At 36.7% G+C, this 24,048-nt stretch overlaps 6 protein-coding genes, 1 long non-coding RNA gene and 1 other non-coding gene across 8 annotated transcripts; 5 read left to right on the top strand and 3 right to left on the bottom strand.

The window, feature by feature from the left end:
• The first annotated feature begins 1,209 nt into the window (after window positions 1-1,209).
• LOC127565840 (uncharacterized) lies at window positions 1,210-1,993 on the top strand. Its single transcript, XM_052006509.1, has 2 exons — window positions 1,210-1,265; window positions 1,370-1,993. Exon 2 carries the CDS (start codon window positions 1,403-1,405, stop codon window positions 1,976-1,978), a length of 576 nt encoding a protein of 191 aa, XP_051862469.1. The 5' UTR covers window positions 1,210-1,265; window positions 1,370-1,402; the 3' UTR covers window positions 1,979-1,993.
• Window positions 1,994-7,510: 5,517 nt separating this feature from the next.
• LOC127565819 (uncharacterized) lies at window positions 7,511-8,847 on the bottom strand. The gene is made up of 3 exons (XR_007955214.1): window positions 8,697-8,847; window positions 8,415-8,641; window positions 7,511-7,582 (listed from the first exon to the last, which is right to left on the bottom strand). It is a non-coding gene; the product is annotated as an uncharacterized LOC127565819 (long non-coding RNA).
• On the top strand, window positions 8,639-17,067 carry LOC117573932 (piezo-type mechanosensitive ion channel component). The gene is made up of 21 exons (XM_034257457.2): window positions 8,639-8,734; window positions 8,792-9,053; window positions 9,117-9,313; window positions 9,372-9,955; window positions 10,018-10,209; window positions 10,267-10,814; window positions 10,874-11,420; window positions 11,478-11,961; window positions 12,013-12,787; window positions 12,849-12,979; window positions 13,041-13,318; window positions 13,376-13,644; window positions 13,707-14,221; window positions 14,273-14,330; window positions 14,385-14,537; window positions 14,590-14,737; window positions 14,967-15,343; window positions 15,408-15,961; window positions 16,017-16,253; window positions 16,307-16,508; window positions 16,566-17,067. Exons 1-21 carry the CDS (start codon window positions 8,674-8,676, stop codon window positions 16,939-16,941), a joined length of 6,948 nt encoding a protein of 2,315 aa, XP_034113348.1. The 5' UTR covers window positions 8,639-8,673; the 3' UTR covers window positions 16,942-17,067.
• A 71-nt stretch (window positions 17,068-17,138) lies between these two features.
• LOC117573934 (trypsin-1) lies at window positions 17,139-18,771 on the top strand. Its single transcript, XM_034257459.2, has 3 exons — window positions 17,139-17,532; window positions 17,871-18,257; window positions 18,318-18,771. The coding sequence occupies exons 1-3, from the start codon at window positions 17,280-17,282 to the stop codon at window positions 18,671-18,673; spliced, it is 996 nt and encodes a 331-aa protein (XP_034113350.1). The 5' UTR covers window positions 17,139-17,279; the 3' UTR covers window positions 18,674-18,771.
• LOC117573933 (U3 small nucleolar ribonucleoprotein protein IMP4) lies at window positions 18,756-19,826 on the bottom strand. The gene is made up of 2 exons (XM_034257458.2): window positions 19,557-19,826; window positions 18,756-19,488 (listed from the first exon to the last, which is right to left on the bottom strand). Exons 1-2 carry the CDS (start codon window positions 19,738-19,740, stop codon window positions 18,773-18,775), a joined length of 900 nt encoding a protein of 299 aa, XP_034113349.1. The 5' UTR covers window positions 19,741-19,826; the 3' UTR covers window positions 18,756-18,772.
• A 65-nt stretch (window positions 19,827-19,891) lies between these two features.
• On the top strand, window positions 19,892-20,768 carry LOC117573937 (uncharacterized). The gene is made up of 2 exons (XM_034257463.2): window positions 19,892-20,036; window positions 20,093-20,768. Exons 1-2 carry the CDS (start codon window positions 19,973-19,975, stop codon window positions 20,719-20,721), a joined length of 693 nt encoding a protein of 230 aa, XP_034113354.1. The 5' UTR covers window positions 19,892-19,972; the 3' UTR covers window positions 20,722-20,768.
• Window positions 20,631-21,879, bottom strand: LOC117573936 (TIP41-like protein). Its single transcript, XM_034257462.2, has one exon. It carries the CDS (start codon window positions 21,588-21,590, stop codon window positions 20,769-20,771), a length of 822 nt encoding a protein of 273 aa, XP_034113353.1. The 5' UTR covers window positions 21,591-21,879; the 3' UTR covers window positions 20,631-20,768.
• A 255-nt stretch (window positions 21,880-22,134) lies between these two features.
• LOC117576996 (U6 spliceosomal RNA) lies at window positions 22,135-22,241 on the top strand. Its single transcript, XR_004572992.1, has one exon. It is a non-coding gene; the product is annotated as a U6 spliceosomal RNA (small nuclear RNA).
• Window positions 22,242-24,048: the final 1,807 nt, after the last annotated feature.

Below are 24,048 nucleotides of genomic sequence, written 5' to 3'. Positions count from 1 at the left end.
GTTTTATAAATATACCCTCAAAAAATTCATAATTTTAAAACTTTTCGTTTTTGAGATATTTTAGGAAAAGTACGATAACCTCAGCTCCAGCCCCATACAAAATGAGCACAAAAAATTAATGCTGCCGATTAATGACCGTAACTTTTTTTGGACTTTCTTGTCGGCCATAGCGCACATTATACTTTCATAGATACAACTATAAGGAAGATATATAGCAATTTTGGTTGAAATCCAACAATCTGTTTTTGAGAAAATTGACCTTTTCCTAACCCGCTAAAACAAGTTCATTTCGCAGGTGCATCAAATCACTGGAACCAGCGTGGAACCAGTCAGTGTTAAATAACACCATTTGGACTTTGGCGGGACTTCAAATACTTGCAGAAAATAACTAAATGAAACAAATATTACTATGATTTAAAATTACATTTAAATACTCTATTTATATATATATTACTTTGTTATAATTAATAAATATACGCAATTTTATATTCTTATTTAAATCGTAATTTTGCAGTTTACTTGATCACTGTTAGCGGCAAAACTTTATGTTAACGCTATCATCAAATTATTCTTAATATTTGCAAAACTTATAGGCATGTCTCGCTATTTCATTCTATTCGAATCAAATAGACAAATATTTTGCTTTTTATTTTATTCAAATCGGTTAAGCCGTTTTCGGGAAAATTCAATTTTTGTGATTATTGCCAAACTAATATTACCATGGTGGCAACACGTGTTACGGCCGAAAGTTGGGCCACCCTTTATGAACTTGGTGGCAACTCTGGAACATAACTATCTACCCAGCAGAACTGGAGGTGTCGATTGGCCATGGGTAAGTACTTACCTCGCCAATCACTACATGGGTACATTTCATACAAAACCGGAAATTAAAGAACGCACTGCTAGGTGCCACTTTGTAAGTAGTGGTGGTCTGCTAGTATGTGCTTATTTCCCCAGCAACGAACTAGCGCTCAGAACTGCAGGGCAATCATTTTGAATATATATATATATGTAAATTCAGAAGAGTTGCAGTCATAATATATGCTCTAATATACATAGTAGTAATTATGGTAAATCAAGTTTCTAAGGTTGTGTAGAAAATCTAATCAGAAAGAGGCAGTACAATACTAAATTGATATACCACAAAATATAAAAAAAATATAGTGAAATTTATATTTGGTATATTGATATGGTACTATACTCAGTATATACTATAGAGTGCAAAACGTACCAGATTGTGTCAGCCAAAGCAACTACGACCCTTAGTAAGTGGGCGTTTTTTCCCATGTAAACATGTACATACATATGTATGTGTTTGTGTTACCTTCGCTTGTGAAATTCTTGATAATAATTAATATCTATTACACAGGAAAGAGTAAGAAACAAATAATAATTCAACGCTATGGATTCATCTATTCCTATAAGCACAAGCCTGAATCTACATCAATTACTAGGCCTTGTACATCAATTACCCACCTATGAAGGCCCACCTGACAATCTTGAGAGATTTATAAGTAGAGTAGAACAGCTACTATTGTTAGCCGGATCAGTGGACAAAGCAACATGCGGACAGTACTTGCTAGGAACTATCCGTGACAAAATTAAAGGCAGAGCAGACGAAGCACTGAGTGTCTGCGATGTACTCCTCAGTTGGGATGACATTAAATCAAATCTCAAGCGACTATACTCCAGCAAGAAGACAGAAGAAATGCCTGTTAGAGAGTTACATACTCTTCCGGATGGACTCAGTATGGGAAGATTATATTTCACAGCCACGAGAATAAGAAGTGAATTGATGTCACTGGCCAGAGAAGCAGACCCTAGTGGACACTCCCTCGCGTCCAAACATGACCAATATGACAGATTCTGCCTAAATACATTCCTAGTTGGATTTAAGGACCCACTTAGGTCAGCCATTAGAAACCAAAGGCCAGAGACGATCGAGACGTACGAGTACGGACAGCTTGAACTAAACTGAAGTAAACTTTTCTAGAAGTGTCCGAGTAAACATCCTAGAAACCATAACACCGACAAACAATACACTAAGAACACAACCCAAAAATTGTAAAATTCAAAATATCGTCGGAGCTCGTGGCATATACCAACAACACGTCACCGAGCCATCCTTCTCCGTTCCGGCCATTCCCGCCTATGGTTGACTGTATGGCCTTCTCTTCGGATTGGGGAGGGAGGAGTTAACATGCCCTCTCTCCGGCCACATGGAATAATGCCGATCCGGAAACTCCAAGCCTACTCTATGCAACTCTGACGATAATACACTCATACATAGATTCTGACATACACACATGTTCATGCCTTTTGTAATAAATTGCCACTGACAAAAAAGTCAGTCTTATTCTGTTCTCCAAACAGCACAGTGCTTTTATTTGTGAGTATTTCTAACATATTACATATTATCATTGATTAACCAATGATTTGATTAAGGTTTTACTGGGTTTCCCTTAATCCTAGAACTAGTTTGTTTTAATTTGTTTAAAACTATTTCTAGATGAATATGAATCATTATTATTGTTCCCAGAATATAACATACAACTGTCCGAATAAGAATATTATTGTAATACTAATTTTTTTTATTGTTCAAAATATCTTTACGTATTTATGTGCATGTTTAAATTTACATACCAACGAAAGAACTGAATACGATAGGCACCAGAAACCGTTTACTTCGTGCAGTGTATTCAAAAACTAATCGCAATTTAATGTAAAGTTCAAGAGGATCCAAAAAAGAATTAGCATAAAAGTAAAACTTTACATTTTAAATGAGCTCTAATATGCAACATGTATTCTTAAGAATAGGCACTCCGTTGAGTGGGACTCGGTCTGTTCAACGGTGGAATATTTTTCACTAAATATGACTATAAACTATTGGATTATCATGCATTCTTATAATTTTCAAAGAATAATACATAAATACATGTAAGACTGACTATTATCATCTAAATTATTTTTTTTTTCAGGGTACCAGTACCGCAGCAAGCTGAGGCTAGGCGGCCCATATGTAATATATAATAAAAATTTTAATCCAAGGAATTAATAATCAATATTTTCAATAAGTAGGTGGATCGTGGATCGGTGCGTAGACGACGATTAATTACCGAAATTGTGCGATCTCGTCCCAGTGGTCTGCTTACTAAAATGGGTACTACAGGCAAACCAATCACTGTTCAAACAAATTCAAATTTCTTAAGCGTCCCAATTGGTCGCTTTATCAGTACCGTGTTGATTTCTCGCCCGATGTTGATAATACATTCCTACGTCAGGGCTTATTGAGAGAGCACAGTAATATATTAGGCGGATATATTTTTGATGGATCAGTGTTGTTCTGCACCACCAAGTTCAAGGACACGCCTAATAGTCCATATGTTTTGGATCTCTTGACAAAGGAGTCGTTCAGGAGAGAGGATCCATTGCCTCAACAATACCTACGCTCCTTCTCAGCATTTGCATCGTGCTATGGAAGGCCTGCAACTGTCAATTTTTTGATAGTGTCTCGCAATTATTATCGACCCGCAAGCCTTCAAGGTAAGCATGAATCTGATTTTCCTGAAATCAGTTATGGACACGCTTATGGATACTGAGGCCTCTCTTGGTTGGGAATGCCCTGATGCATTCGTCGCACTTGAATGGCTTAATTACTTTATCGATTGGCTCTTCGCCCGATATGACCATCTGATCCCTCTTCGACCTCCTCGGTTTCGGCCTCGGCCTCAATCTATTCCTCCTCCACCTGGGAGGCCATTGCTTCAGCCTCATTGGCGCCGTTGCCGCCCAGCAGCTCGTTCACAACATACTATTGATTGGCGGAGGCAGCGGCAGCACTGTTGCTGTTATTATTGTTGTGGCTATTGGCATTGTTGTTGAGGCCCAAACGCAAAACTTTTGCAAAACTTTTGCGTTTTGGGCCTCAACAACAACGCCAATAATAGCCACAACAATAATAACAATGATAATATGTAATATGTTAGAAATACTCACAAATAAAAGCACTGTGCTGTTTGGAGAACAGAATAAGACTGACTATTTCGTCAGTGGCAATTTATTACAAAAGGCATGAACATGTGTGTATGTCAGAATCTATGTATGAGTGTATTATCGTCAGAGTTGCATAGAGTAGGCTTGGAGTTTCCGGATCGGCATTATTCCATGTGGCCGGAGAGAGGGGCATGTTAACTCCCCCCCCCCATTCCGAAGAGAAGGCCATACAGTCAACCATAGGCGGGAATGGCCGGAACGGAGAAGGATGGCTCGGTGACGTGTTGTTGGTATATGCCACGAGCTCCGACGATATTTTGAATTTTACAATTTTTGGGATGTGTTCTTAATGTATTGTTTGTCGGTGTTATGGTTTCTAGGATGTTTACTCGGACACTTCTAGAAAAGTTTAGTTCAGTTTAGTTCAAGCTGTCCGTACTCGTACGTCTCGATCGTCTCTGGCCTTTGGTTTCTAATGGCTGACCTAAGTGGGTCCTTAAATCCAACTAGGAATGTATTTAGGCAGAATCTGTCATATTGGTCATGTTTGGACGCGAGGGAGTGTCCACTAGGGTCTGCTTCTCTGGCCAGTGACATCAATTCACTTCTTATTCTCGTGGCTGTGAAATATAATCTTCCCATACTGAGTCCATCCGGAAGAGTATGTAACTCTCTAACAGGCATTTCTTCTGTCTTCTTGCTGGAGTATAGTCGCTTGAGATTTGATTTAATGTCATCCCAACTGAGGAGTACATCGCAGACACTCAGTGCTTCGTCTGCTCTGCCTTTAATTTTGTCACGGATAGTTCCTAGCAAGTACTGTCCGCATGTTGCTTTGTCCACTGATCCGGCTAACAATAGTAGCTGTTCTACTCTACTTATAAATCTCTCAAGATTGTCAGGTGGGCCTTCATAGGTGGGTAATTGATGTACAAGGCCTAGTAATTGATGTAGATTCAGGCTTGTGCTTATAGGAATAGATGAATCCATAGCGTTGAATTATTATTTGTTTCTTACTCTTTCCTGTGTAATAGATATTAATTATTATCAAGAATTTCACAAGCGAAGGTAACACAAACACATACATATGTATGTACATGTTTACATGGGAAAAAACGCCCACTTACTAAGGGTCGTAGTTGCTTTGGCTGACACAATCTGGTACGTTTTGCACTCTATAGTATATACTGAGTATAGTACCATATCAATATACCAAATATAAATTTCACTATATTTTTTTTATATTTTGTGGTATATCAATTTAGTATTGTACTGCCTCTTTCTGATTAGATTTTCTACACAACCTTAGAAACTTGATTTACCATAATTACTACTATGTATATTAGAGCATAATTGAAGAGCTATATTATGACTGCAACTCTTCTGAATTTACATATACATATATATTCAAAATGATTGCCCTGCAGTTCTGAGCGCTAGTTCGTTGCTGGGGAAATAAGCACATACTAGCAGACCACCACTACTTACAAAGGGGCACCTAGCAATGCGTTCTTTAATTTCCGTTTTTGTATGAAATGTACCCAGGTAAGTACTTACCCATGGCCAATCGACACCTCCAGTTCTGCTGGGTAGATAGTTATGTTCCAGAGTTGCCACCAAGTTCATAAAGGGTGGCCCAACTTTCGGCCGTAACACGTGTTGCCACCATGGTAATATTAGTTTGGCAATAATCACAAGAATTGAATTTTCCCGAAAACGGCTTAACCGATTAGAATAAAACAAATAGCAAAATATTTGTCTATTTGATTCGAATAGAATGAAATAGCGCGACATGGCCAATAAGTTGGGGATATATATGGGTAATAAATATGATAAATAGGTATGTGCATGATCGCCATTTTTTAAATTTGGCAACGTTTTGACTACTTTAGGTAACGCGCAAAAATTCAAAAATGTGTACTATTCTACTAAAATGCGATTTTCTCGAAAACGAATATCACGATTTTAATAAAACAAATTGCAAAGCATTCGAATTTTTTATGTTTAAAATTATAGCAATGCGCGCCTTCTCAGACAAAGTCTAGGAGAGCGTATAATCGAAAAATGTAAATGTTATTTTGAATTTTCTCGGAAACTCTGATAATTTACTATGTAGTAACACATGGGCTGAAAAGTCCCGGGCCTAACAAAGAAAACACGCTTTTTTTGGATCAAAATTGGCGTTACTCATTAATTTAATCTTTATCAAGAGCATCGCAATCATTCCAGAGCCGCTGTAACATTTCAAAATAGGCTTCAATTTCAGTGATAACCTCTTCATTCCTACGAAATTTTTTACCGGCGAATATTTTTTCAGGACTGCGAACCTCCAGAAGTCGCTGGGAGCCTAATCTGGCGAATACGGTGGATGTGGGAGCAATTCGAAGTTAAATTTCATGTAGTTTTGTCACTGTCATTGAATCATGAACACATTCTTGTTGATGGTCAAAAGTGAGCAAACGCGGCAGCCACTTTGAAGAGAGCTTTCTCATAGTCAAATGTTCATGCAATATTAGGCCAACATGTTCTTTTGATATCTGTACGATATTAGTTAACTCATGCAAATTTAATTTTCGATCATTCAAAACGATTTTGTGGATTTTTTGATGTTTTCTGGTGTGACCTCCCCATTTGGACGTCCACTGGGGTCTGCATCATCGGTGTCTCTACGACCACGTTTGATTTCAGCAAACCAACGTTTAATTGTTGTTTCTGATGGAGAGGAGTCCCCATAACACTATTCAAGCCAAAACTGTCCTTGAACGGAATTTTTTCCCATCAAGAAGCAGTGTAAGATTAGAACACGAAATTGCTTTTGACCCATTGTTTTGAAAATAGCAAAAGTAGTGTCACTCTTAGCTCAATAACTTACAAACTAATGAATAGAATATCATGAAATTTTAGCAGCTGTCTTCTGAAGGATTGTATTAACTGAAAAAAAGGTGACTGCAATAAAACTAGCGCCACCTATGTGTAAGGCCCGGGACTTTTCAGCCCACGTGTTATATATTGGGAAATGATACATATGTTAATTATCTATTTTTTTAAAGTATTGACCAATTATGTACATAGTCAAAATGTTGAAAAATCTGCAAAACAAAAATTCGACGCTAACTTTTTACTAACTTCGCAGATGTTAAGCGTTGCCATGCCAAATTGAAATTTATTTGTAATTTTCGCAATAATCACAAAAATTGAATTTTCACGAAAACGGCTTAACCGATTTGAATAAAATAAAAAGCAAAATATTTGTCTTTTTGATTCGAATAGAATGAAATAGCGCGACATGGCCTATAAGTTCTGCAAATATTAAGAATAATTTGATGATAGCGTTAACATAAAGTTTTGCCGCTAACAGTGATCAAGTAAACTGCAAAATTACGATTTAAATAAGAATATAAAATTGCGTATATTTATTAATTATAACAAAGTAATATATATATAAATAGAGTATTTAAATGTAATTTTAAATCATAGTAATATTTGTTTCATTTAGTTATTTTCTGCAAGTATTTGAAGTCCCGCCAAAGTCCAAATGGTGTTATTTAACACTGACTGGTTCCACGCTGGTTCCAGTGATTTGATGCACCTGCGAAATGAACTTGTTTTAGCGGGTTAGGAAAAGGTCAATTTTCTCAAAAACAGATTGTTGGATTTCAACCAAAATTGCTATATATCTTCCTTATAGTTGTATCTATGAAAGTATAATGTGCGCTATGGCCGACAAGAAAGTCAAAAAAAAAGTTACGGTCATTAATCGGCAGCATTATTTTTTTGTGCTCATTTTGTATGGGGCTGGAGCTGAGGTTATCGTACTTTTCCTGAAATATCTCAAAAACGAAAAGTTTTAAAATTATGAATTTTTGAGGGTATATTTATAAAACAATACTCTATAACTTGTCATAAGCCGATTTGGCCGACAACTCGTCAAAGCCGAGATATTTGCAAAAATGTTGCTACCCCAATTTTTCAATCACGATTTTAGTGCACAAATACTGCATGAAATTTGACGAACATGAATTTAATAGAAAGATAATTTAATTTTCTATTGTTTTGCATTTAAACTTTTTTAATTTTAGTTTAAATATCACGTAAAAAGACGAAAATAAAAAGTTTGTTTTAGCCGATATTTTTTTATCGATATGTGACGCTAAAGTTGCGGAGCTATCTTGACGCACATGGTGCAATTATAAAATAAATAACCTAATCTAATCGATTATTATATATTTTTTGTTAATAATTAATTAATATACCAAATTGCGTATTTATTGGTATATTGGTTTTTGATTAGTAATAGAGTTAAAAAAAAACTTTGAGCAGAATATTGGGTTGAAATAGTTGAATGAAACACAAATTTGAAATTTTTGTGAAATAACTGGATGGTTGTATTTCGTGATTATAATAATATCAAACCATCTTACATAGCAAATAAACTCTTTAATTTAGTGGCAGTAAAATGCGGTCTTCTATGATAAAATATATTCGGAAGTGCTTTCTCTAGTACGTAAGCAACCGTTATTCAAAAATAAATTTACAGAAAACAATCAAAGTTGCCTGTTGAGCCTCCCATTATATACATATTTTAGAAATATATATCAGTTTTTTGTATGTGCTTGAATCGGAACTTGTGATTCTCGGGTTTTCATTTCTGTATAGGTTTGCGTGATTATTAAATAAAAAATGGCTGAACTTGTTTTACTTACTCTGGTGCGATTATTATTGCCATTTACTTTAATATTTGGTAAGTAATATTATTATATATTCTGAAAAAATAAAACCAAAATATGTCTCTGCTTAGCTACTTTGGCACGTCCTGTTGGCATATCCTTGGTGTATCTATCGATGTTCATGGTGTCACCTTGGCTATTGCAAGCTAAAGTGAAGTCGCATCGGGCATTGTTGAACATCTGCTTGTTAATTTCACTAATATTGGGTGGATTGTTTTCGGTTGGACATTTGGCACTAAACTTTACAAATTTAATATACGATTATTTGACGATGCATGCGGTCGTTGCAACTACTTTACGGCAAATTGGATTCGTTCGTTTTACTAGGTTACGGTAAGAATTGGCATATTTATGTTCTATGAACTTAATAAATTAATCGTTCTGATTATTTTGCAGCGCAATTGCAATTTTACATTGGATTTTACCAGACATGATGGTCGCAATTGTTGCTGTTGTCGTACTTATTTTTATGAAAATTTCGGATAAATTCAAAACTTCACATACAGCCAAAACACGGAGCACTGAAAACCTACAGCATTCTGAGGTGAATCGACTGCTGATAATTGAGTATATAAGATCGGTACTGAAAACATGTTAGTAATTATCAACCGCATTATTAACAAATGTAATCAATCGAAATCTTACCTGCAGCTCCAATTTTTGCCCTGGTTGCTCTCTTCTTTGCCGCCACTATAAGACCATCCTTGCCGGGAATCTTATATTTTATGATATTCATAGTGACTGGCACATATTGGGCGCTAAATCGGCATTATAGCGGTGGCTTGCAGTTTCCGTTAATGATTGTTGGTACAGTTTTATCACTGCATATAATTTGTTATTGCTTTTATCAGCTGCCAATAATACATCGCTTTTTGGATGAAGAATCGTTTTGGGCAAGAGCAATGGCTTTCGAAATTCCATTAAAAATGTACTATCGAAATAAGAACGGCGATATTTTAAAATTTAGTGATGAATTAAAATTCGATTCATACATCAGTCCGGTTGCAGTGATGTGTGCCTATTTCCTAGTAATATTGAAAATCCTTCAGCATCGCCAATACCACACTGTATTCAGCCAATTGAAAATGAAAATTACACATCCATCAGAAAGTACTCAAAATTCTGAAAATGGCCGGAATGAACCATCAACATTAGAACAGTTCTTCTATATGATTTCTGACGGGACTTCGTTCATCTATAAGAACAGCTATATATTGCTGAACGTCATAATGATGGTAAGGAAGAAAACGCTATTATATCTTACTCTGTATGCCAATGGGTGTTTATCCAATTTCAGATCTGGTCCATCATTTATCACAGCTGGCTAACATTTGTACTGCTAATCTGGGCAAATGTGCTGTGGATGATTCCAAATCAACGACGTTCTATGATGCGATCTAGTTTCTTTGTTGTGTTGTATGCCGATTTTCTCATTATTGCACAGTATATATATGGCCTGAACTTGAATGATAGCGAGTTGCCTACTAAGGTAGGTCAAAAACTCTGAAATTTTAATTTTCTTAATTGTCTATTTTCACATACATAGATAAGTGGAATAAATCTACAACAAATTGGATTTTCACATCCGTATAATGATGGAATACAGCCCTGCTTCCCGCTGTTTGTCAAAACATCATTCCTTCTTATTTTCTGGATAACGTCTCATCAATATTTTAAAGAGAAAGCTGATCAAAAGGTTCATAATGATGTTCTAATGCAATTTTTTGGAGTTTCATTTTTACGTTCGGATAACACATTGTTCGAAAAGTCGCGGGCACATCGTGCATTCATATTTATCGTTGAGAGTGTTTCAAATTTAATAACACGCATGTGGATGTGGCTGTTAATATTTTTAATATTTCTCTGCGCGATGATCGATAAAGTGATGACTGGATTTCGAATTTGCTATATGTCTCTATTCCTGCTCTTTCTAATGGCCTTTCAGATGTCGCTACATCTTTGGATTAAGTTTCTATATGGGTATTGGATGTTCGTCATTTTCTACGCAATGACTATACTAACTATAATTTATACATATCAATTCGATTATTTTGATTACTATTGGGAGAACTTTCTCCATGTTAAGACTCAACTGTAAGTTTATTTAATTTTCAATCGTTTGAAGAAATCTCCAATTTAATTTCCTAACTTAGGCAAAGCGATATAGGGCTTCGACGATACCGTACAAAAGAGTTATTTCTACACTTGCTAGTGCCGACATTGACAGTTATCTTTACGGTCGTTCAACTTCATTATTTCCATCATCGTTTCATGGCCTCAGTACGAAATCCTTCGGGAGGAAGAAAACAGTTCTCGCATTTTCAATTTAATCCTACAATTGGAAGTCACCTTAAATCGGGTCAGCGCAAACGCACCTGGATAAGAATCTTGTCGATTTGGGGAAGAAAATTGCGCGCCACATATTTCCGTTGGTTCCGACCCAGCAAAATATTTGCGTGGCGATTTCTTGAGATGCACATGATCAAGGCGGTGACATTGGCTGCCTTTGTGTGCGCTATTGCAGAGGTTTGCTGTTTTAATCTCATTTTTGTCATATTGGTATTACTGAGTATTTGCTGGAGTCCCTTAATGCGACGAGTCATTTTTCGCATTATCACATTTTGGACTTCTGTGCTCATCCTGATGAAAATGATCTACCAAATCAAATACTTGGACGAGTCACATTATGAATACAATTGTGTAAGTGTATAGCTTACATTAACTGATTAAGTAACCAACTAATCTATCTACTTTTAGAATAACGTTACAGTCAATTTCGCTGATTGGATGGGTCTGCGTAAAACCGATCAAAAGTGGGGCTCACTATTACGGTACCTTGCACCTTATATCGTATACTTGATCGTCACAACATTGCATGCAGTTGTCAAATTGCGTGATCACTTAATACGACTCTCACTGGGCGAGGTAAGGGATCCATCGATTCTCTTTCCTCATACATCGCGACAAGATGCAGAACGTAATTTTTCGGGTCTATTGAAATACCTCTTAAATTATGGCTACTTTAAGTTTGGATTGGAAATAACGTTCATCGCCTTGGTGTCTTCAATTGCACACAGGCGTGATGTGTTGGCAGTTACCTATGTGATTTGGCTAATAATTTTGCTCTGCCTGAATAGAATGCAATGCGCTCGCATCTGGTATATATTCCAACTATATTTCGTAGTCTCGATATTTGTGCAGTACTTGCATCTTATACACTTCCCTCCAAATCTGTGCATTGGTAAGTAGAATTATCTGTAGTTATCAAGTAATTATATATGTTCTGGTACAGCTGTGGATGTGCAAAGTATCAACGATACCAGACCATTAGAGGATATCTTTAACTCTGTCAGGTCCAAACTGATGTTGGACTTCATTGTACTGATGCTAATATCAAGGCAACGCAGAGCATTCAAGGCAGAATTGCATCAAATGAATAATTTCGTATATCCCGGAGGCGATAATAGAAATATTGTCCATAATATTGCCAAGCTAGGACACGTTTACTTTAAGAATCCCACTCATGACTTTTGCTCCTTTGTGCGCAATTATTCGGATGTCTTCAAGACAGTCGTGTTCTGTAGCTTCCTTTGGATTACATTGGCAATTGTGTTTATGGGCGGCGTTTGTAGCATGGATATGCTTTCCTTAGGTTACCTTGTATTTGCTTTAGTGTTTCTACTGCAAGGCTCCGAAGTGTATTTGGACAACATCCATTACATTATCTGGCGCTGGAATTTATTGATTGCTTTCAATGTCTTTAATATTGCGCTTAAAGTATGCATCATTGTGTTTGGCAAGATGTTCGCCATCACACACAAGCAGGATTATCAAAGCTTATTCGCGGTTATGGAATACGATAAAACCGTGCCGCAGCCTGAAGTCGACAAGCAGCAGGAAGAAAACGAAGGATACTATTATGGTCCCAACAGTTTGATATTTGAGAACATGTTGGTGTGGCATGCAATCATCTTTGCTTTCGTCATCTTCCAGAATCGCATATTTCGATCCTACTATTTCTGTCATATCATTAATGACACGCAAGCTAACACGGTATTGGCCTCACGGTAAAAACTATTTTTGTATTATTTAAGTACTTTTGATAGTCTTTTCCCCTCCCATTTGCAGTGGTGCCATTATTATAGAGAATTTGCACTATAAGCAAATTTACGATCGTCGCGAGTACGAAAAGAAGGTACTCGAAAAAGTCAAGGCAAAGATGGAGCAGATCAGAGCCAATAACGTGAAAAATTTCATAAGTAAATAGGGTATTAAAAGAATGGTCTAATGGTATAATTTAAAATTGCTTTCCTCCCATAGAAATACGTGCCAGGAAGGCGCAATCGAGTGCTACCACACAGGAAGAAATTGAACCCAAGAACGAAAAAACGCAGACTCCAGGCCTATTGGCACAATTCAGATTTTCTAATATACGTACAGCAGCACCAAAGCGCAGAGATTTGCGTCTCCATCCTCATGCAGTGCGTTCCGGAGATTATTACATGTTCGACGACCAAGAGGATGCCGACGAACCCATCGTGAATGAAGAGTACGATTTTCTGGAAAAAGAAGAAATGCACAACCGTCAAATGCTGGCAGTAAGAAGTTCTGATATATCATTTTATAAATTAATGTTATATTTCAAATATTTATAGGCCAGAAAGAAGAACAAAGGCACTGATAAGGCCAGCGGATATAGCTCGGATTCAGAGATTGATTTCGATACTCATCCAGTGGTTAAACTAACGAATGAACTTGTAATGCTAACTACGGTTCGATTAAATCGGTTGTCCCGTAATTACCGATTCGTACACAAGGTTTTGTCGGCCGAAAAGAAGACTTTGCAGGACATAAGCACAATGAATCGTTTGGGATTAGTCAATACGGCAGCGATGTTTAGTTTCTTAAATCAATCGCTCTACGAGTAAGTCAATAGAGGAAAATATTTACATCCATTTAAAGTGTATCTGTTGTCTCGTCATTTAGAAAGCAATTAGATCCCATCAATGCTCCATCCGGAGAATCGACTATTAAGCTTATGTCGAAGAGAGAAGATTTCACAACCCTCGATCACAATCAATTTGTACAGTTGTTGATTTCATTGTATTATGCAATTATTGCCAATACCGAGGTGGTTAGCTACTTGACAGTGTTTGTAAATCAGGCGGCCAACTCCTCAATTATATCACTCCCAATGGCATTCCTTGTGCTCTACTGGGGAGCTCTAACATTGCCTCGTCCCACAAAGACATTCTGGGTTACCCTCATCACGTATACCCTGGCAATGATATTACTCAAGTGTATCTTGCATCAGAAAATCGTGCTAGACTACAAGCTTATTAAATTGGCTATGACAATGGACTTTGAGCTATTCATAAAGCATGGCAAGGCAGTTTACGATCTTTTGCTGTTGGTTGTTCTTTTCTGGCATCGCTATATGTTAAAGAAACAGGGCATCTGGAACATTCCGACGCCTGACACGGATCCATTACCACGCACTAGTAAGCATAGTATAATTTATATATTATTTATTTTAAGTAAATCTTAAACAGCTCAAGATGGCAAAGCATTTGGCAAGGAAAGACCTGGCGAGGTTATGAAGCGCTTAAGGTAACTACATATAAATTCCTTGTGATTATAAAGATTTAACATTATTTATTTCAGGGAAGAGTCTGGAGCCGACCCTGAAGATTCAGCCAATATTGATAGCAAGGAGTTTGAACGTGACATGGATGATTTATTGCGACCTGGAATTGATAAATATGCTTCGGCAAACATTGAATCGGTCTACTACCGCACAACAATGAGAAGTTTAGAGTAAGTTATTGAAGCTGCAAGTTAACAAATAATATAACATCTGAATCTGCAGACATAAGGGCGGTCTTTTGTCTGGTATCAAGAAATTCTTTCTAGCGTTACTTCACAAGGCACGGCTATCAACAGACGTATATACTTTGATATTCCTATGTGATTTTATTAATTTCTTTGTGCTACTTTTTGGATTTCCCAAGTTTGTGGTAAGTACAACATTTAAAATCATTTCATTATGGTTTATAAAATATGTTTGATACAAAATCTTTACTACGTTTGTAAACATTTTTCGTTGACGCTGGGAAGCGCTTAAATTCCAATTCCACTCGTTCCAATTACACACGGTAGAACGACGAAACAAAAGACTTACTAAGACACAAACTTGTTTTTAAAACAAGGTTTTTTCACTATACTTTTTTTTATATCCTTTTGTAGTATCGGCGAAAATATAATACAAGCGTGCTGGAAACCTATATACGGGGCAATAAGGTGCCCTTCTGTTTTCTGTTTATGCTCGTCGTGCAATTCGCCACCATTGTAGCAGAACGTGCCATTTACTTGCGAAAAGCGCTGGTTGTCAAGATCGTTTTTCATTTCTTTACGGTTATTGGCGTACACATTTGGATGTTCTTCTTGGTGCCCTATGTGACTGCTCAGAGTTTCGGAGCATCTGCGCCAGTTATTTTCTATTTGATCAAATGCCTCCACATGCTGTTATCGGCATATCAAATACGTTGCGGCTACCCAAGGCGAATCTTAGGAAATGTCTTTACGAAAAGCTACTCGATGGTTAACTATGTTGCTTTTAAAGTGTAAGTTAAGATCTATATCGATTCTGCATTCATATATATGTATATATATATATTATCTGTATAGCTATATGGAAATACCATTTTTGTACATATTGCGGACAAGTCTCGATTGGTTGTGCATTGATACGACACTAACGGTCATGGAATGGATTAAAATGGAAGACATATTTCAATCGGTGTTTATTGTGCGATGCTATCGGCAAATGGATTCTGATTTTCCAGTGATGCGGGGAGAACCAAAAGCATTCTATGCCAAATGTTTGATAGGTGGTACGATTATTTTAGTTTTGATTACGTTTATTTGGAGTCCCCTATTTATATTTGCGCTCGTTGGAACTGTTGGCAAAGCAAACGTCCCTCGTCGAGCAGATATATCGGTTACAATTGGTCATTATGAACCAATTTACGTTTCACAGAGCATTTCGGGCATTCATCAGTTTTCCAATAGAGACTATAATGATCTTGTTAAAAGCTTCGATCGCGATATTTATGCCACCGATCATATAATGTCTTATAATGCTGCTGATATTACGGCAGTGAAATTTGATGCCAACTCGGTGACGTTGTGGAATATGTCGCCGCCTGATAAAAACCGGTTATTGAATGACTTAAAAACAGGTAAGTTACTAACATTACGTTAAATCGAATGAAAGGTAAATTTGTTTCATCTTAGGCAAAAAAGTGGACATTCGATTTCGATTGTCGTTCAACTCTGGCGTAACGTCGGATACTATAGTGCACGAGACAACCTACACATTGACCAAGGACATGGAAACGACTCGCGAAATGTTAATCAAACAACTGTCCGAAGACAATAGCAATGCCAAAGTTATTGTGCCCGATATATTACCTAAATTTATAACAGTAGAAAAGAAAGAGGTCTTTGTAAAGTTCATCAAAGATTACGATGGTTCGTTTACCACTCTCTTAGATAGATTTCATATTAATACTATTATATTTCAGGCTATCACAATCGCCCAATAATATTGCAAAAGAAACAAGCCGAAGGAAAAATGTGGTGGGAAGCGCGCGATTATTGCGACGACAAGTTCTATAGGAATATTTTATCGAATCTTCCACTCTCTAATTGTGATGGAGGCATTGTCTTTTATATTTTTAGCGATAAGTCATTTCCCTCAACGATGAGTTTCGTAGAGAAAACTGGGTAAATTTCTCCCATCTTAATTATTATTTTCTTTTTAATATTTTATTTATTTTTAAGCATTATTGGACTGTATACTACTTGTGTGTACGTTGTTTCTCGTATTATTCGATCACTTATCGCCAACAATCATCGCCGAATAATGTTTGAAGACTTGCCTTATGTTGATCGAATACTGAAATTGTGCAACGACATTTATTTGGTGCGGGAGACTAAAGAATATCGTTTAGAAGAAGACTTGTATGGAAAACTGCTATTTCTCTATAGATCCCCCGAAACGCTTATTAAATGGACTCGCTTCAAGGATGATTTGGCAGATTCTGGCTCAGAAGCTGAACATCGTGGTCGTGATAGATTTCAAGGCGCTCCAAGCGAGCCTTCAGAGGATGACGAACAACGTAGACAACAGCGACCAAATACTCCGCCTCCTCCTTAAATATTTACTATTTTATCTTTATTTAGAGCTGAAGAGCATATAATAATAATTATAAAATGAAAAACACGATTTAAATATCGTTTAAAACACGATTTAAATAAAAGTTGAGGTAATACCTCTATTGTTATTTTATCTCACTTTGCCAAACTCTCCGAATTCAGTTAAAAATTTTATGGGTTTGTACTCTATGTTGCCATCGCTACACTTTTTATAGCATATTTTAGGTGACACTATTTACATTTTAAAATATTTTAAGTAATATTTATTAAGTACACATGTATTAGAATCGAGCGACTATTGAGATCGTGCAAAAAAAACATGTTTACTACATTATAACAATGAATATTATATGTTGCATAGTAATTCTAATGTTGACTATTGATAAAGGTGTCACAAGTGCCGAGCAGCTTATCACATATAATATTTCCCAAAGTAATAATTCCGTTTACAATCCCAGTTCGCGAAGAACCAGTAAATTTCTCTTCGATACCATTTTCCGAATTAGTTCCGGAGTATCAAATGCCTTTGGCTTTGAAACGGATGATGAGACGGAATATGTAGAAAACGAAAATCTATCAACTTGTGATTGTGGTGAGTTCGATATTCTAATTTATCTCTTAAGCTTTTATGTCTTGGCAAATAAAAGTGAAAACTGAGGCTTCACTGCTGACTAAGCTGTGCGTGTTAGTTTTATGAACTTAGCCTCATTTTGCGTCGGAAGTTAACCGCAACTTGATTAACAGGTAGAAACTTGGTCAACGAGACCTTAAAAAGCCCTGCAACACGCAAAGATGAAATACTTTCTTTGTGTATCATTTTAACTTTGTTTGAAGAGAGAAAATAATCAAATTTAAAATGTTTACTTGCTGAAGTAGCTTTCTAAGATGCCAAAAGAAGTAATACTCATTAACATTTTACATCATTTGCAGATTGTGGTTTTTCAAATGAGGAAATAAGAATCGTCGGTGGTAAACCGACCGGAGTAAACCAATATCCATGGATGGCTCGCATCATTTATGATGGCAAATTTCACTGTGGCGGATCATTATTAACTAAGGACTATGTTCTCTCGGCGGCTCATTGTGTCAAAAAGTTACGCAGATCGAAAATTCGAATTATATTCGGAGATCACGATCAAGAGATTACTTCTGAGTCGCAAGCAATTCAAAGAGCTGTCACTGCGGTTATCAAGCATAAGAGCTTCGATCCGGACACCTATAACAATGACATTGCACTATTGAGGCTTCGAAAGCCAATAGTTTTTTCAAAGATTATCAAGCCTATATGTTTGCCCCGCTATAATTATGATCCAGCAGGTAATTATTGCAAATTTCTGCTTAAATCTAAATATTAACTTTGTTTATCTTCTTCTCTAGGTCGAATTGGCACCGTCGTTGGCTGGGGTCGAACCTCAGAAGGCGGCGAATTGCCCTCGATTGTGAATCAAGTTAAAGTTCCGATAATGTCGCTTGCCGAATGTCGCAATCAGAAGTATAAGAGTACACGAATAACGCCAACTATGCTGTGTGCTGGAAGACCACGCATGGATTCGTGTCAGGGCGATAGTGGAGGACCCCTCTTACTATCAAATGGAGTGAAATACTTTATTGTAGGCGTCGTATCCTGGGGTGTAGGTTGTGGAAGAGAAGGTTATCCTGGTGTTTATACACGCATCAGCAAATTTATTCCCTGGATAAAAGCTAATTTAGAAAATACTTGTTTGTGTTCATAGTTAATCGTTGCTGCACTCTTAAACAAAAAAAAATAAATTATTGACAAACCACTACTAATTTAAAACGTTCCAAAGGTCATAATGCTTTAGTTTAAATGTCTATGTAGAGACTTTTGATTTATTGCTGAATATGTCTTCAGTTGAAAAGGCTGGATTCTTAATAGATGTATTCAAATATGGTCGATGGACCCATTCAGTGTCACAAGCCTTGATATTTTCCAATGTTCCCAACTTTATTTGATACAGCTTCAGTTGAAACCTCGGTCCAGCCTCCGACAGTGTAATTTCTTTATTTACGTATTTATATTGATGATGTCTGAACATAATTCTGTCATCATTGTTGACAAACGTGATCACTCTCTCCGACTTTTCTTTTGGCACTGGGAACAAATGCTTCAAGATGCTGACAGTTCTTAAAGCAATAGTGCTCTTAAAATTGTGGAAAATCAGATGCGGTTTCTGTTCGCTCATCGGTCCAATATCGGGAATATCATGACGCATTATAACGTCAGAGATGTTGAAGAAGGCAGTTGGCCCAAAAGGCAGGTGACAAACGATCAGACTGTCGGGAATGCCTCGATGTTCGTGGACAATGATAAAGTCGGTGACATTGTTGGCACGACATGCTTGCATCAGCGTATTGATTTGATATTTGCCTCGATTCATTTGCTGCGCATTGGGAAATATCAAACGCAGCTCTTTCATAAACATTTTAAGGCGCGAAGAAGGCTCATGTGAAGTTGTCATCATAATTTTAGGATCCTGAGCACCGGCGTATTGGTATTCGTCAATAGTTGTGGAGTTGCCGTTGCCTTCTACATAAGTGGAAGAGAAAATTCTAAATAAATATCAAATTATGTTATTTACAATATTCAAAATATACCTCCATAAAACTTCAGGGAATTGTAAACGTTAATGCCGTTTTTGATGTTTGAAGAGTTTAGCGATTTGTTCTGCTTAATTTTCTCTGTAACTGCCTCCGCATTTTTCTTTTTCGTCAATATGCGTTCATTCACGGCTTTCGAATATAAATATTCTCGACGTTGTCTGGCTTGTTTGCGTAGCATATTTATTAATAATATTGTATTCCTTCTTTTCGAAACAAACACGTGAATTAGTTGGGCGATATATTTACTATTAGAGATAGACGCCCAACGATATGTGCACAACATGCGATTATTGCAGTCGAAGAAATCATCGCTTGAACAAAAATCGATAAGTTGATTTCTCCTCCTACAATAAATTCATGGTGGCAGTAGAATTGTTTATAAATAAACAAAAATTATAAAGCTATATAAAATGAGCTTGCCGCCAACATTATTGCAACGTTTAGCGTCACGTGGATTGCTGAACAAGCAAAGGGGTAAGATTTTACTATTGCAACTATAAAACTGAATTAAAATTGAATATAACTTGCAGCTCAAGCGCCGCAATCGGAAGCAATCGAAGAAATTATTGCTGAAAACTATGACGAGGACGACAAAGGACCTCCATACACAAGCACTGATCAAGACTCCACAAGCAATACCAAACATTCGGCAGGTGGTAATGAGCACTTTTGGCCCGACAGAATCAAGGAGCGCATTGGAGTCACCGAATCGCATCATGGCTTCAAGTTCTGTCCCAACAAATACAACATCTATCACACCTGCACTTTATACTGTGTAAATCGCTGGTCCAATGGTCAGCCCAAGGCCAACGAAAAGTATTTGAGACGCCACAAGCGACTGCTGCGCAAATACCCGCTATGCGGTGACTGGAAGGATCTCTATGACATTGGCTGTGGCGTCTACTATTTCTACAATCCGACAACTCGCAAAGTTTCTTGGTTGCCGCCAACGCATCCAAAGGCGCGCATCTCGAACAGCGCTGCGATATTTCGCAAGCAATTGGCAAACACAAATGACAAATACAACTTCGACCCCTCGTTTTCAACAAACAGCCACAACGAATCGGACGATGGGGCAGCTCCTTCTTCATTTGTACCATCGAAAAAACAGAAAATACGAGACTTGGAACGTACTCTATTGCGCAAGCAGCGTGTTTAAGACAAAGCATAATTAATCGCAATAAAACAAATGATTTCGAACTTAAATTACTTAAAGTATAATTTGTGCAGCTCCTTGGTCTTCACGACCAGATAGTTTTGCATCTCATCTGGATTGGTCCAGAAGCTGAACGAGCTCTGCAGCTCGGAACAGGGCGCCTCACGATGCGTATACTCTTTGAGTATGTAATCGTTCTCGATCTCGTAATGGAAACGCGTATCATGCATCCGGATTAAAACATCATCAATGCGCAGAAAGTGACGTAGCAGGACAAAAAATCCCGAGGGCATCACGCGAATGCGCACACTCAACGCAGAGATGCCGTGATCGTGCAACTCATCCTCGTACAGCGTTAAATCGTGAAAGAAGAGTATATTCTCACGCTGCATTAGCTTCATCTTGTTGAGCGTTTGCTCGGTGGATTCACTGCGAAACTTCTCGTTTAAAGTGCCCTGATAGCTGGTTGTGAATGTCCAATCAAAGGGCTTGTATTTCTGTTCCATGTTCTGCTCTGCACGCGTTTCGCGCCATTCCTGGGCACAGGCCACCTCAATGGCCGAGGCATCTTTGCCATTTGCAACCAAAGCCAATGCATCCATGGGTTTAAATTCCATGAGAGCTCCATCCTTGTGCTGCAGCACCAACTTGTTCTTGTGGAACACCATGTCCGGCAGATGAGGCAGTTCCAGTGAGTGCTGATAGTTGCACAGATCACAGCGATTGGGATCGTCCTTGTCGCACACCTTGTCGCTTCCCAGGCGACACATGCTCTTCAATATGTGCGACTTCTCATAGCTGATAGACCAGTCATTGAAACGTATCGACTCGTAGTCGACCGGCAGACGGAGTACACCGCATTCTGCAGCCATAATTGTCTCAGCAGCACATATAAAACGCAACTTTTTTTGAATTTAATGCTAATTTCGCTTAGCGCAAACTAATTGTTGAAAGCCGTTTTTGCAACTTTTGGCAACAGCTGATTGGCTGTTCGTGCTGCCCTGACGCCGGTTTTTCGCATTAGAGGTGGTAAAATATCAAATGCCACTATCGATGTATTTAAAATTTTGGCTAAACGTCAGTTAATTAATAAAAAAAATCGACGTTTACTTGTCGAATAAATATAATTAAAAGAATTATACTTTTAGATAAACACAGTCTTTCTTCTTTGCAACTTTTTTTATATTATATATTCACTGTGCCCTGCCTTGTCAGCAGTGCTGACTCAGCACCAAATGATCTATTGTGTAGCCCTGGCAAGCATTAGCGCTTCTGCTGCATAGCGGGAGTTTCGGGAAACTTGTTATAACTAATGAACTGCAGAGGTCGCTCTCAATTATTTTCGTTTCCTTACAATTCCCAACTACTAATTCCGCAGTTGCACGATATATATGCGGCATATTTCTAGCTAACTTCGTTCTTGCTTCGGCAGAACATATACTAAAATTGGAACGATACAGAGAAGATTAGCATGGCCCCTGCGCAAGGATGACACGCAAAATCGTGAAGCGTTCCACATTTTTTTGCTAATATCAATTCGAAACAATAATAATTTTTGTTTTCTGCTGTTTTTGCCATTTATTTTCATATTGAAATTTGTATTTTTTAATATATGTATTTGTTTTTGTACAGACATATTATTTGTTTTGGTTGACATGAATAAATGATGTTAAATGTGTGTGTTTCTTAAATTGTACGCAGAATAGTTGAATCGTTTATATGCTATACTCGTATTATTATTTTTATTATAATTATTAATATTATGCTGCTCTCTCTTCATTTTCAATTTTTATTTTCGTTTCTTTTGCCTTAAGGCATACACAATTTGTAATTTTCAACACAGTTTTTAATTTATTTTGTAATTTTAATTCATAATTGTTGTTGGACACCACATTAATTTGTTTGGTTATCTGATAACCTCGATGAACGAAGTTCGTATCGCTTGGAATCGGATACAGATTATAACGAAGTTCGTTACAATTTTGTAAAATTTATTTTTGGGCTTGTTTTTGTTTTTTTGTTTGCACCCAATAGCTAATTCATTTGAAAATACATAAGGTTTCAATTCAATGGACACGTGAATATGAATCAGGCTTTTGGTTATACTTTTACATATGTATGTATAATTAATGTTGTATATATATTTATATGTGTATATATTATATATGTATATTATTAATAATGAATATATATATATATTATTAGTTCCCACAGTAATTGGTTTTGGTTAACTCTAAAAAAATGTTGAACAATATTTAAGTGAGCACATTCTGCTCCTAAATATTACTGAATATGAAACTTGTATGTAACTTTGAGGTAGTTTTTATCCTTTGTTTAGGTTATTACGTTCGATATCGATATTGTACATACATACATATACTATATAAAAAAGTAAATATGAAGCACATTTATTTAAAGCACACATTTACAATACATTGATCATATAACACGTTTATTATGTTTATGCATGTATATTTTGTATTTGTATTTTTTTCTTTCTTTTCTATTCTTTTCTTTTCGTAATTTGTAATTCGTATTCGTTTTGTCGTTACAATGTAATAGTAGTAATAATGAACAACACAGGTTGTGCTGCATTTTATTTATTACGCACATATAACATATTAAACACTGAGGAACTGTCGTGCTTACTTCAATGCCGCCTCACACTCCCTATTTGACAAAGGCAATCCTTAATCTCTAAGCAGCTCTTTTTATTTTTACATTCACATACTATAGTAAAATATGTGATTATTTCCACACACAAATCTTCTTGTACTCTTTGTATTTAAGTGTTGTGTGTGTGTGTGGGTGTGGGTGTGTCTGTGTATAATGTATAATGTAAATTTGAATTCATATTCATATCACTTATGGATTACAAGCTCCTAAAAAACATTCATTTGAAAACCCTAAACAAAACTGATGGCCAATTTGTTATGTATTATTAGTTGTAATAATTAGATTTGAACTTACAAGTAATTTAATTCATATTTGATTTTCATTCTTTATTTGTTTACCCTTGTTATTTGTTGTAGGCCTAAACTAAAAACTAGAATAGTACAATTTGTTTCGTCACGTGCTCAACTCGATAATATAGTGGGGATGATTTCGAGTGAAGTGCCTAAGTCCTAAGTTTTTAACTTGAATCACTTTTGTATTTTGTATTTTCGTTCTCATTGATCTCATCGATTTGCAAAAACAAAAATTAAGAAAAGAAGCGCGAAACATAAACGCTTATTTTATTTTTGAATGTTTTGAATGGTTAGCAGCTGAACACAACTCGATAGCAGTTATAAGGCTACAAAATTTGTAGGTACAATTAGAACCTAAAGA

This window comes from Drosophila albomicans, chromosome 2R (genome assembly GCF_009650485.2).
Source record: "Drosophila albomicans strain 15112-1751.03 chromosome 2R, ASM965048v2, whole genome shotgun sequence".
Taxonomy (NCBI): Eukaryota; Metazoa; Arthropoda; class Insecta; order Diptera; family Drosophilidae; genus Drosophila; species Drosophila albomicans.
This window is presented reverse-complemented; position numbering and strand designations above follow the sequence as displayed.

Bases quoted from the DNA above. Each gene is read 5' to 3' on its own strand.
- LOC117573933 (XM_034257458.2), bottom strand. From the start codon at position 19,740: ATGCTACGCAAACAAGCCAGACAACGTCGAGAATATTTATATTCGAAA. The intron at 19,489-19,556 runs GTATATTTTGAA...CCACTTATGTAG, and splicing joins TTCCCTGAAGTTTTATGGAG to AAGGCAACGGCAACTCCACA.
- LOC117573934 (XM_034257459.2), top strand. From the start codon at position 17,280: ATGAATATTATATGTTGCATAGTAATTCTAATGTTGACTATTGATAAA. The intron at 17,533-17,870 runs GTGAGTTCGATA...CATCATTTGCAG, and splicing joins TCTATCAACTTGTGATTGTG to ATTGTGGTTTTTCAAATGAG. The intron at 18,258-18,317 runs GTAATTATTGCA...CTTCTTCTCTAG, and splicing joins CTATAATTATGATCCAGCAG to GTCGAATTGGCACCGTCGTT.
- LOC117573936 (XM_034257462.2), bottom strand. From the start codon at position 21,590: ATGGCTGCAGAATGCGGTGTACTCCGTCTGCCGGTCGACTACGAGTCG.
- LOC117573932 (XM_034257457.2), top strand. From the start codon at position 8,674: ATGGCTGAACTTGTTTTACTTACTCTGGTGCGATTATTATTGCCATTT. The intron at 13,319-13,375 runs GTAAGAAGTTCT...AAATATTTATAG, and splicing joins ACAACCGTCAAATGCTGGCA to GCCAGAAAGAAGAACAAAGG. The intron at 14,331-14,384 runs GTAACTACATAT...TATTTATTTCAG, and splicing joins GAGGTTATGAAGCGCTTAAG to GGAAGAGTCTGGAGCCGACC.
- LOC127565840 (XM_052006509.1), top strand. From the start codon at position 1,403: ATGGATTCATCTATTCCTATAAGCACAAGCCTGAATCTACATCAATTA.
- LOC117573937 (XM_034257463.2), top strand. From the start codon at position 19,973: ATGAGCTTGCCGCCAACATTATTGCAACGTTTAGCGTCACGTGGATTG. The intron at 20,037-20,092 runs GTAAGATTTTAC...TATAACTTGCAG, and splicing joins ATTGCTGAACAAGCAAAGGG to CTCAAGCGCCGCAATCGGAA.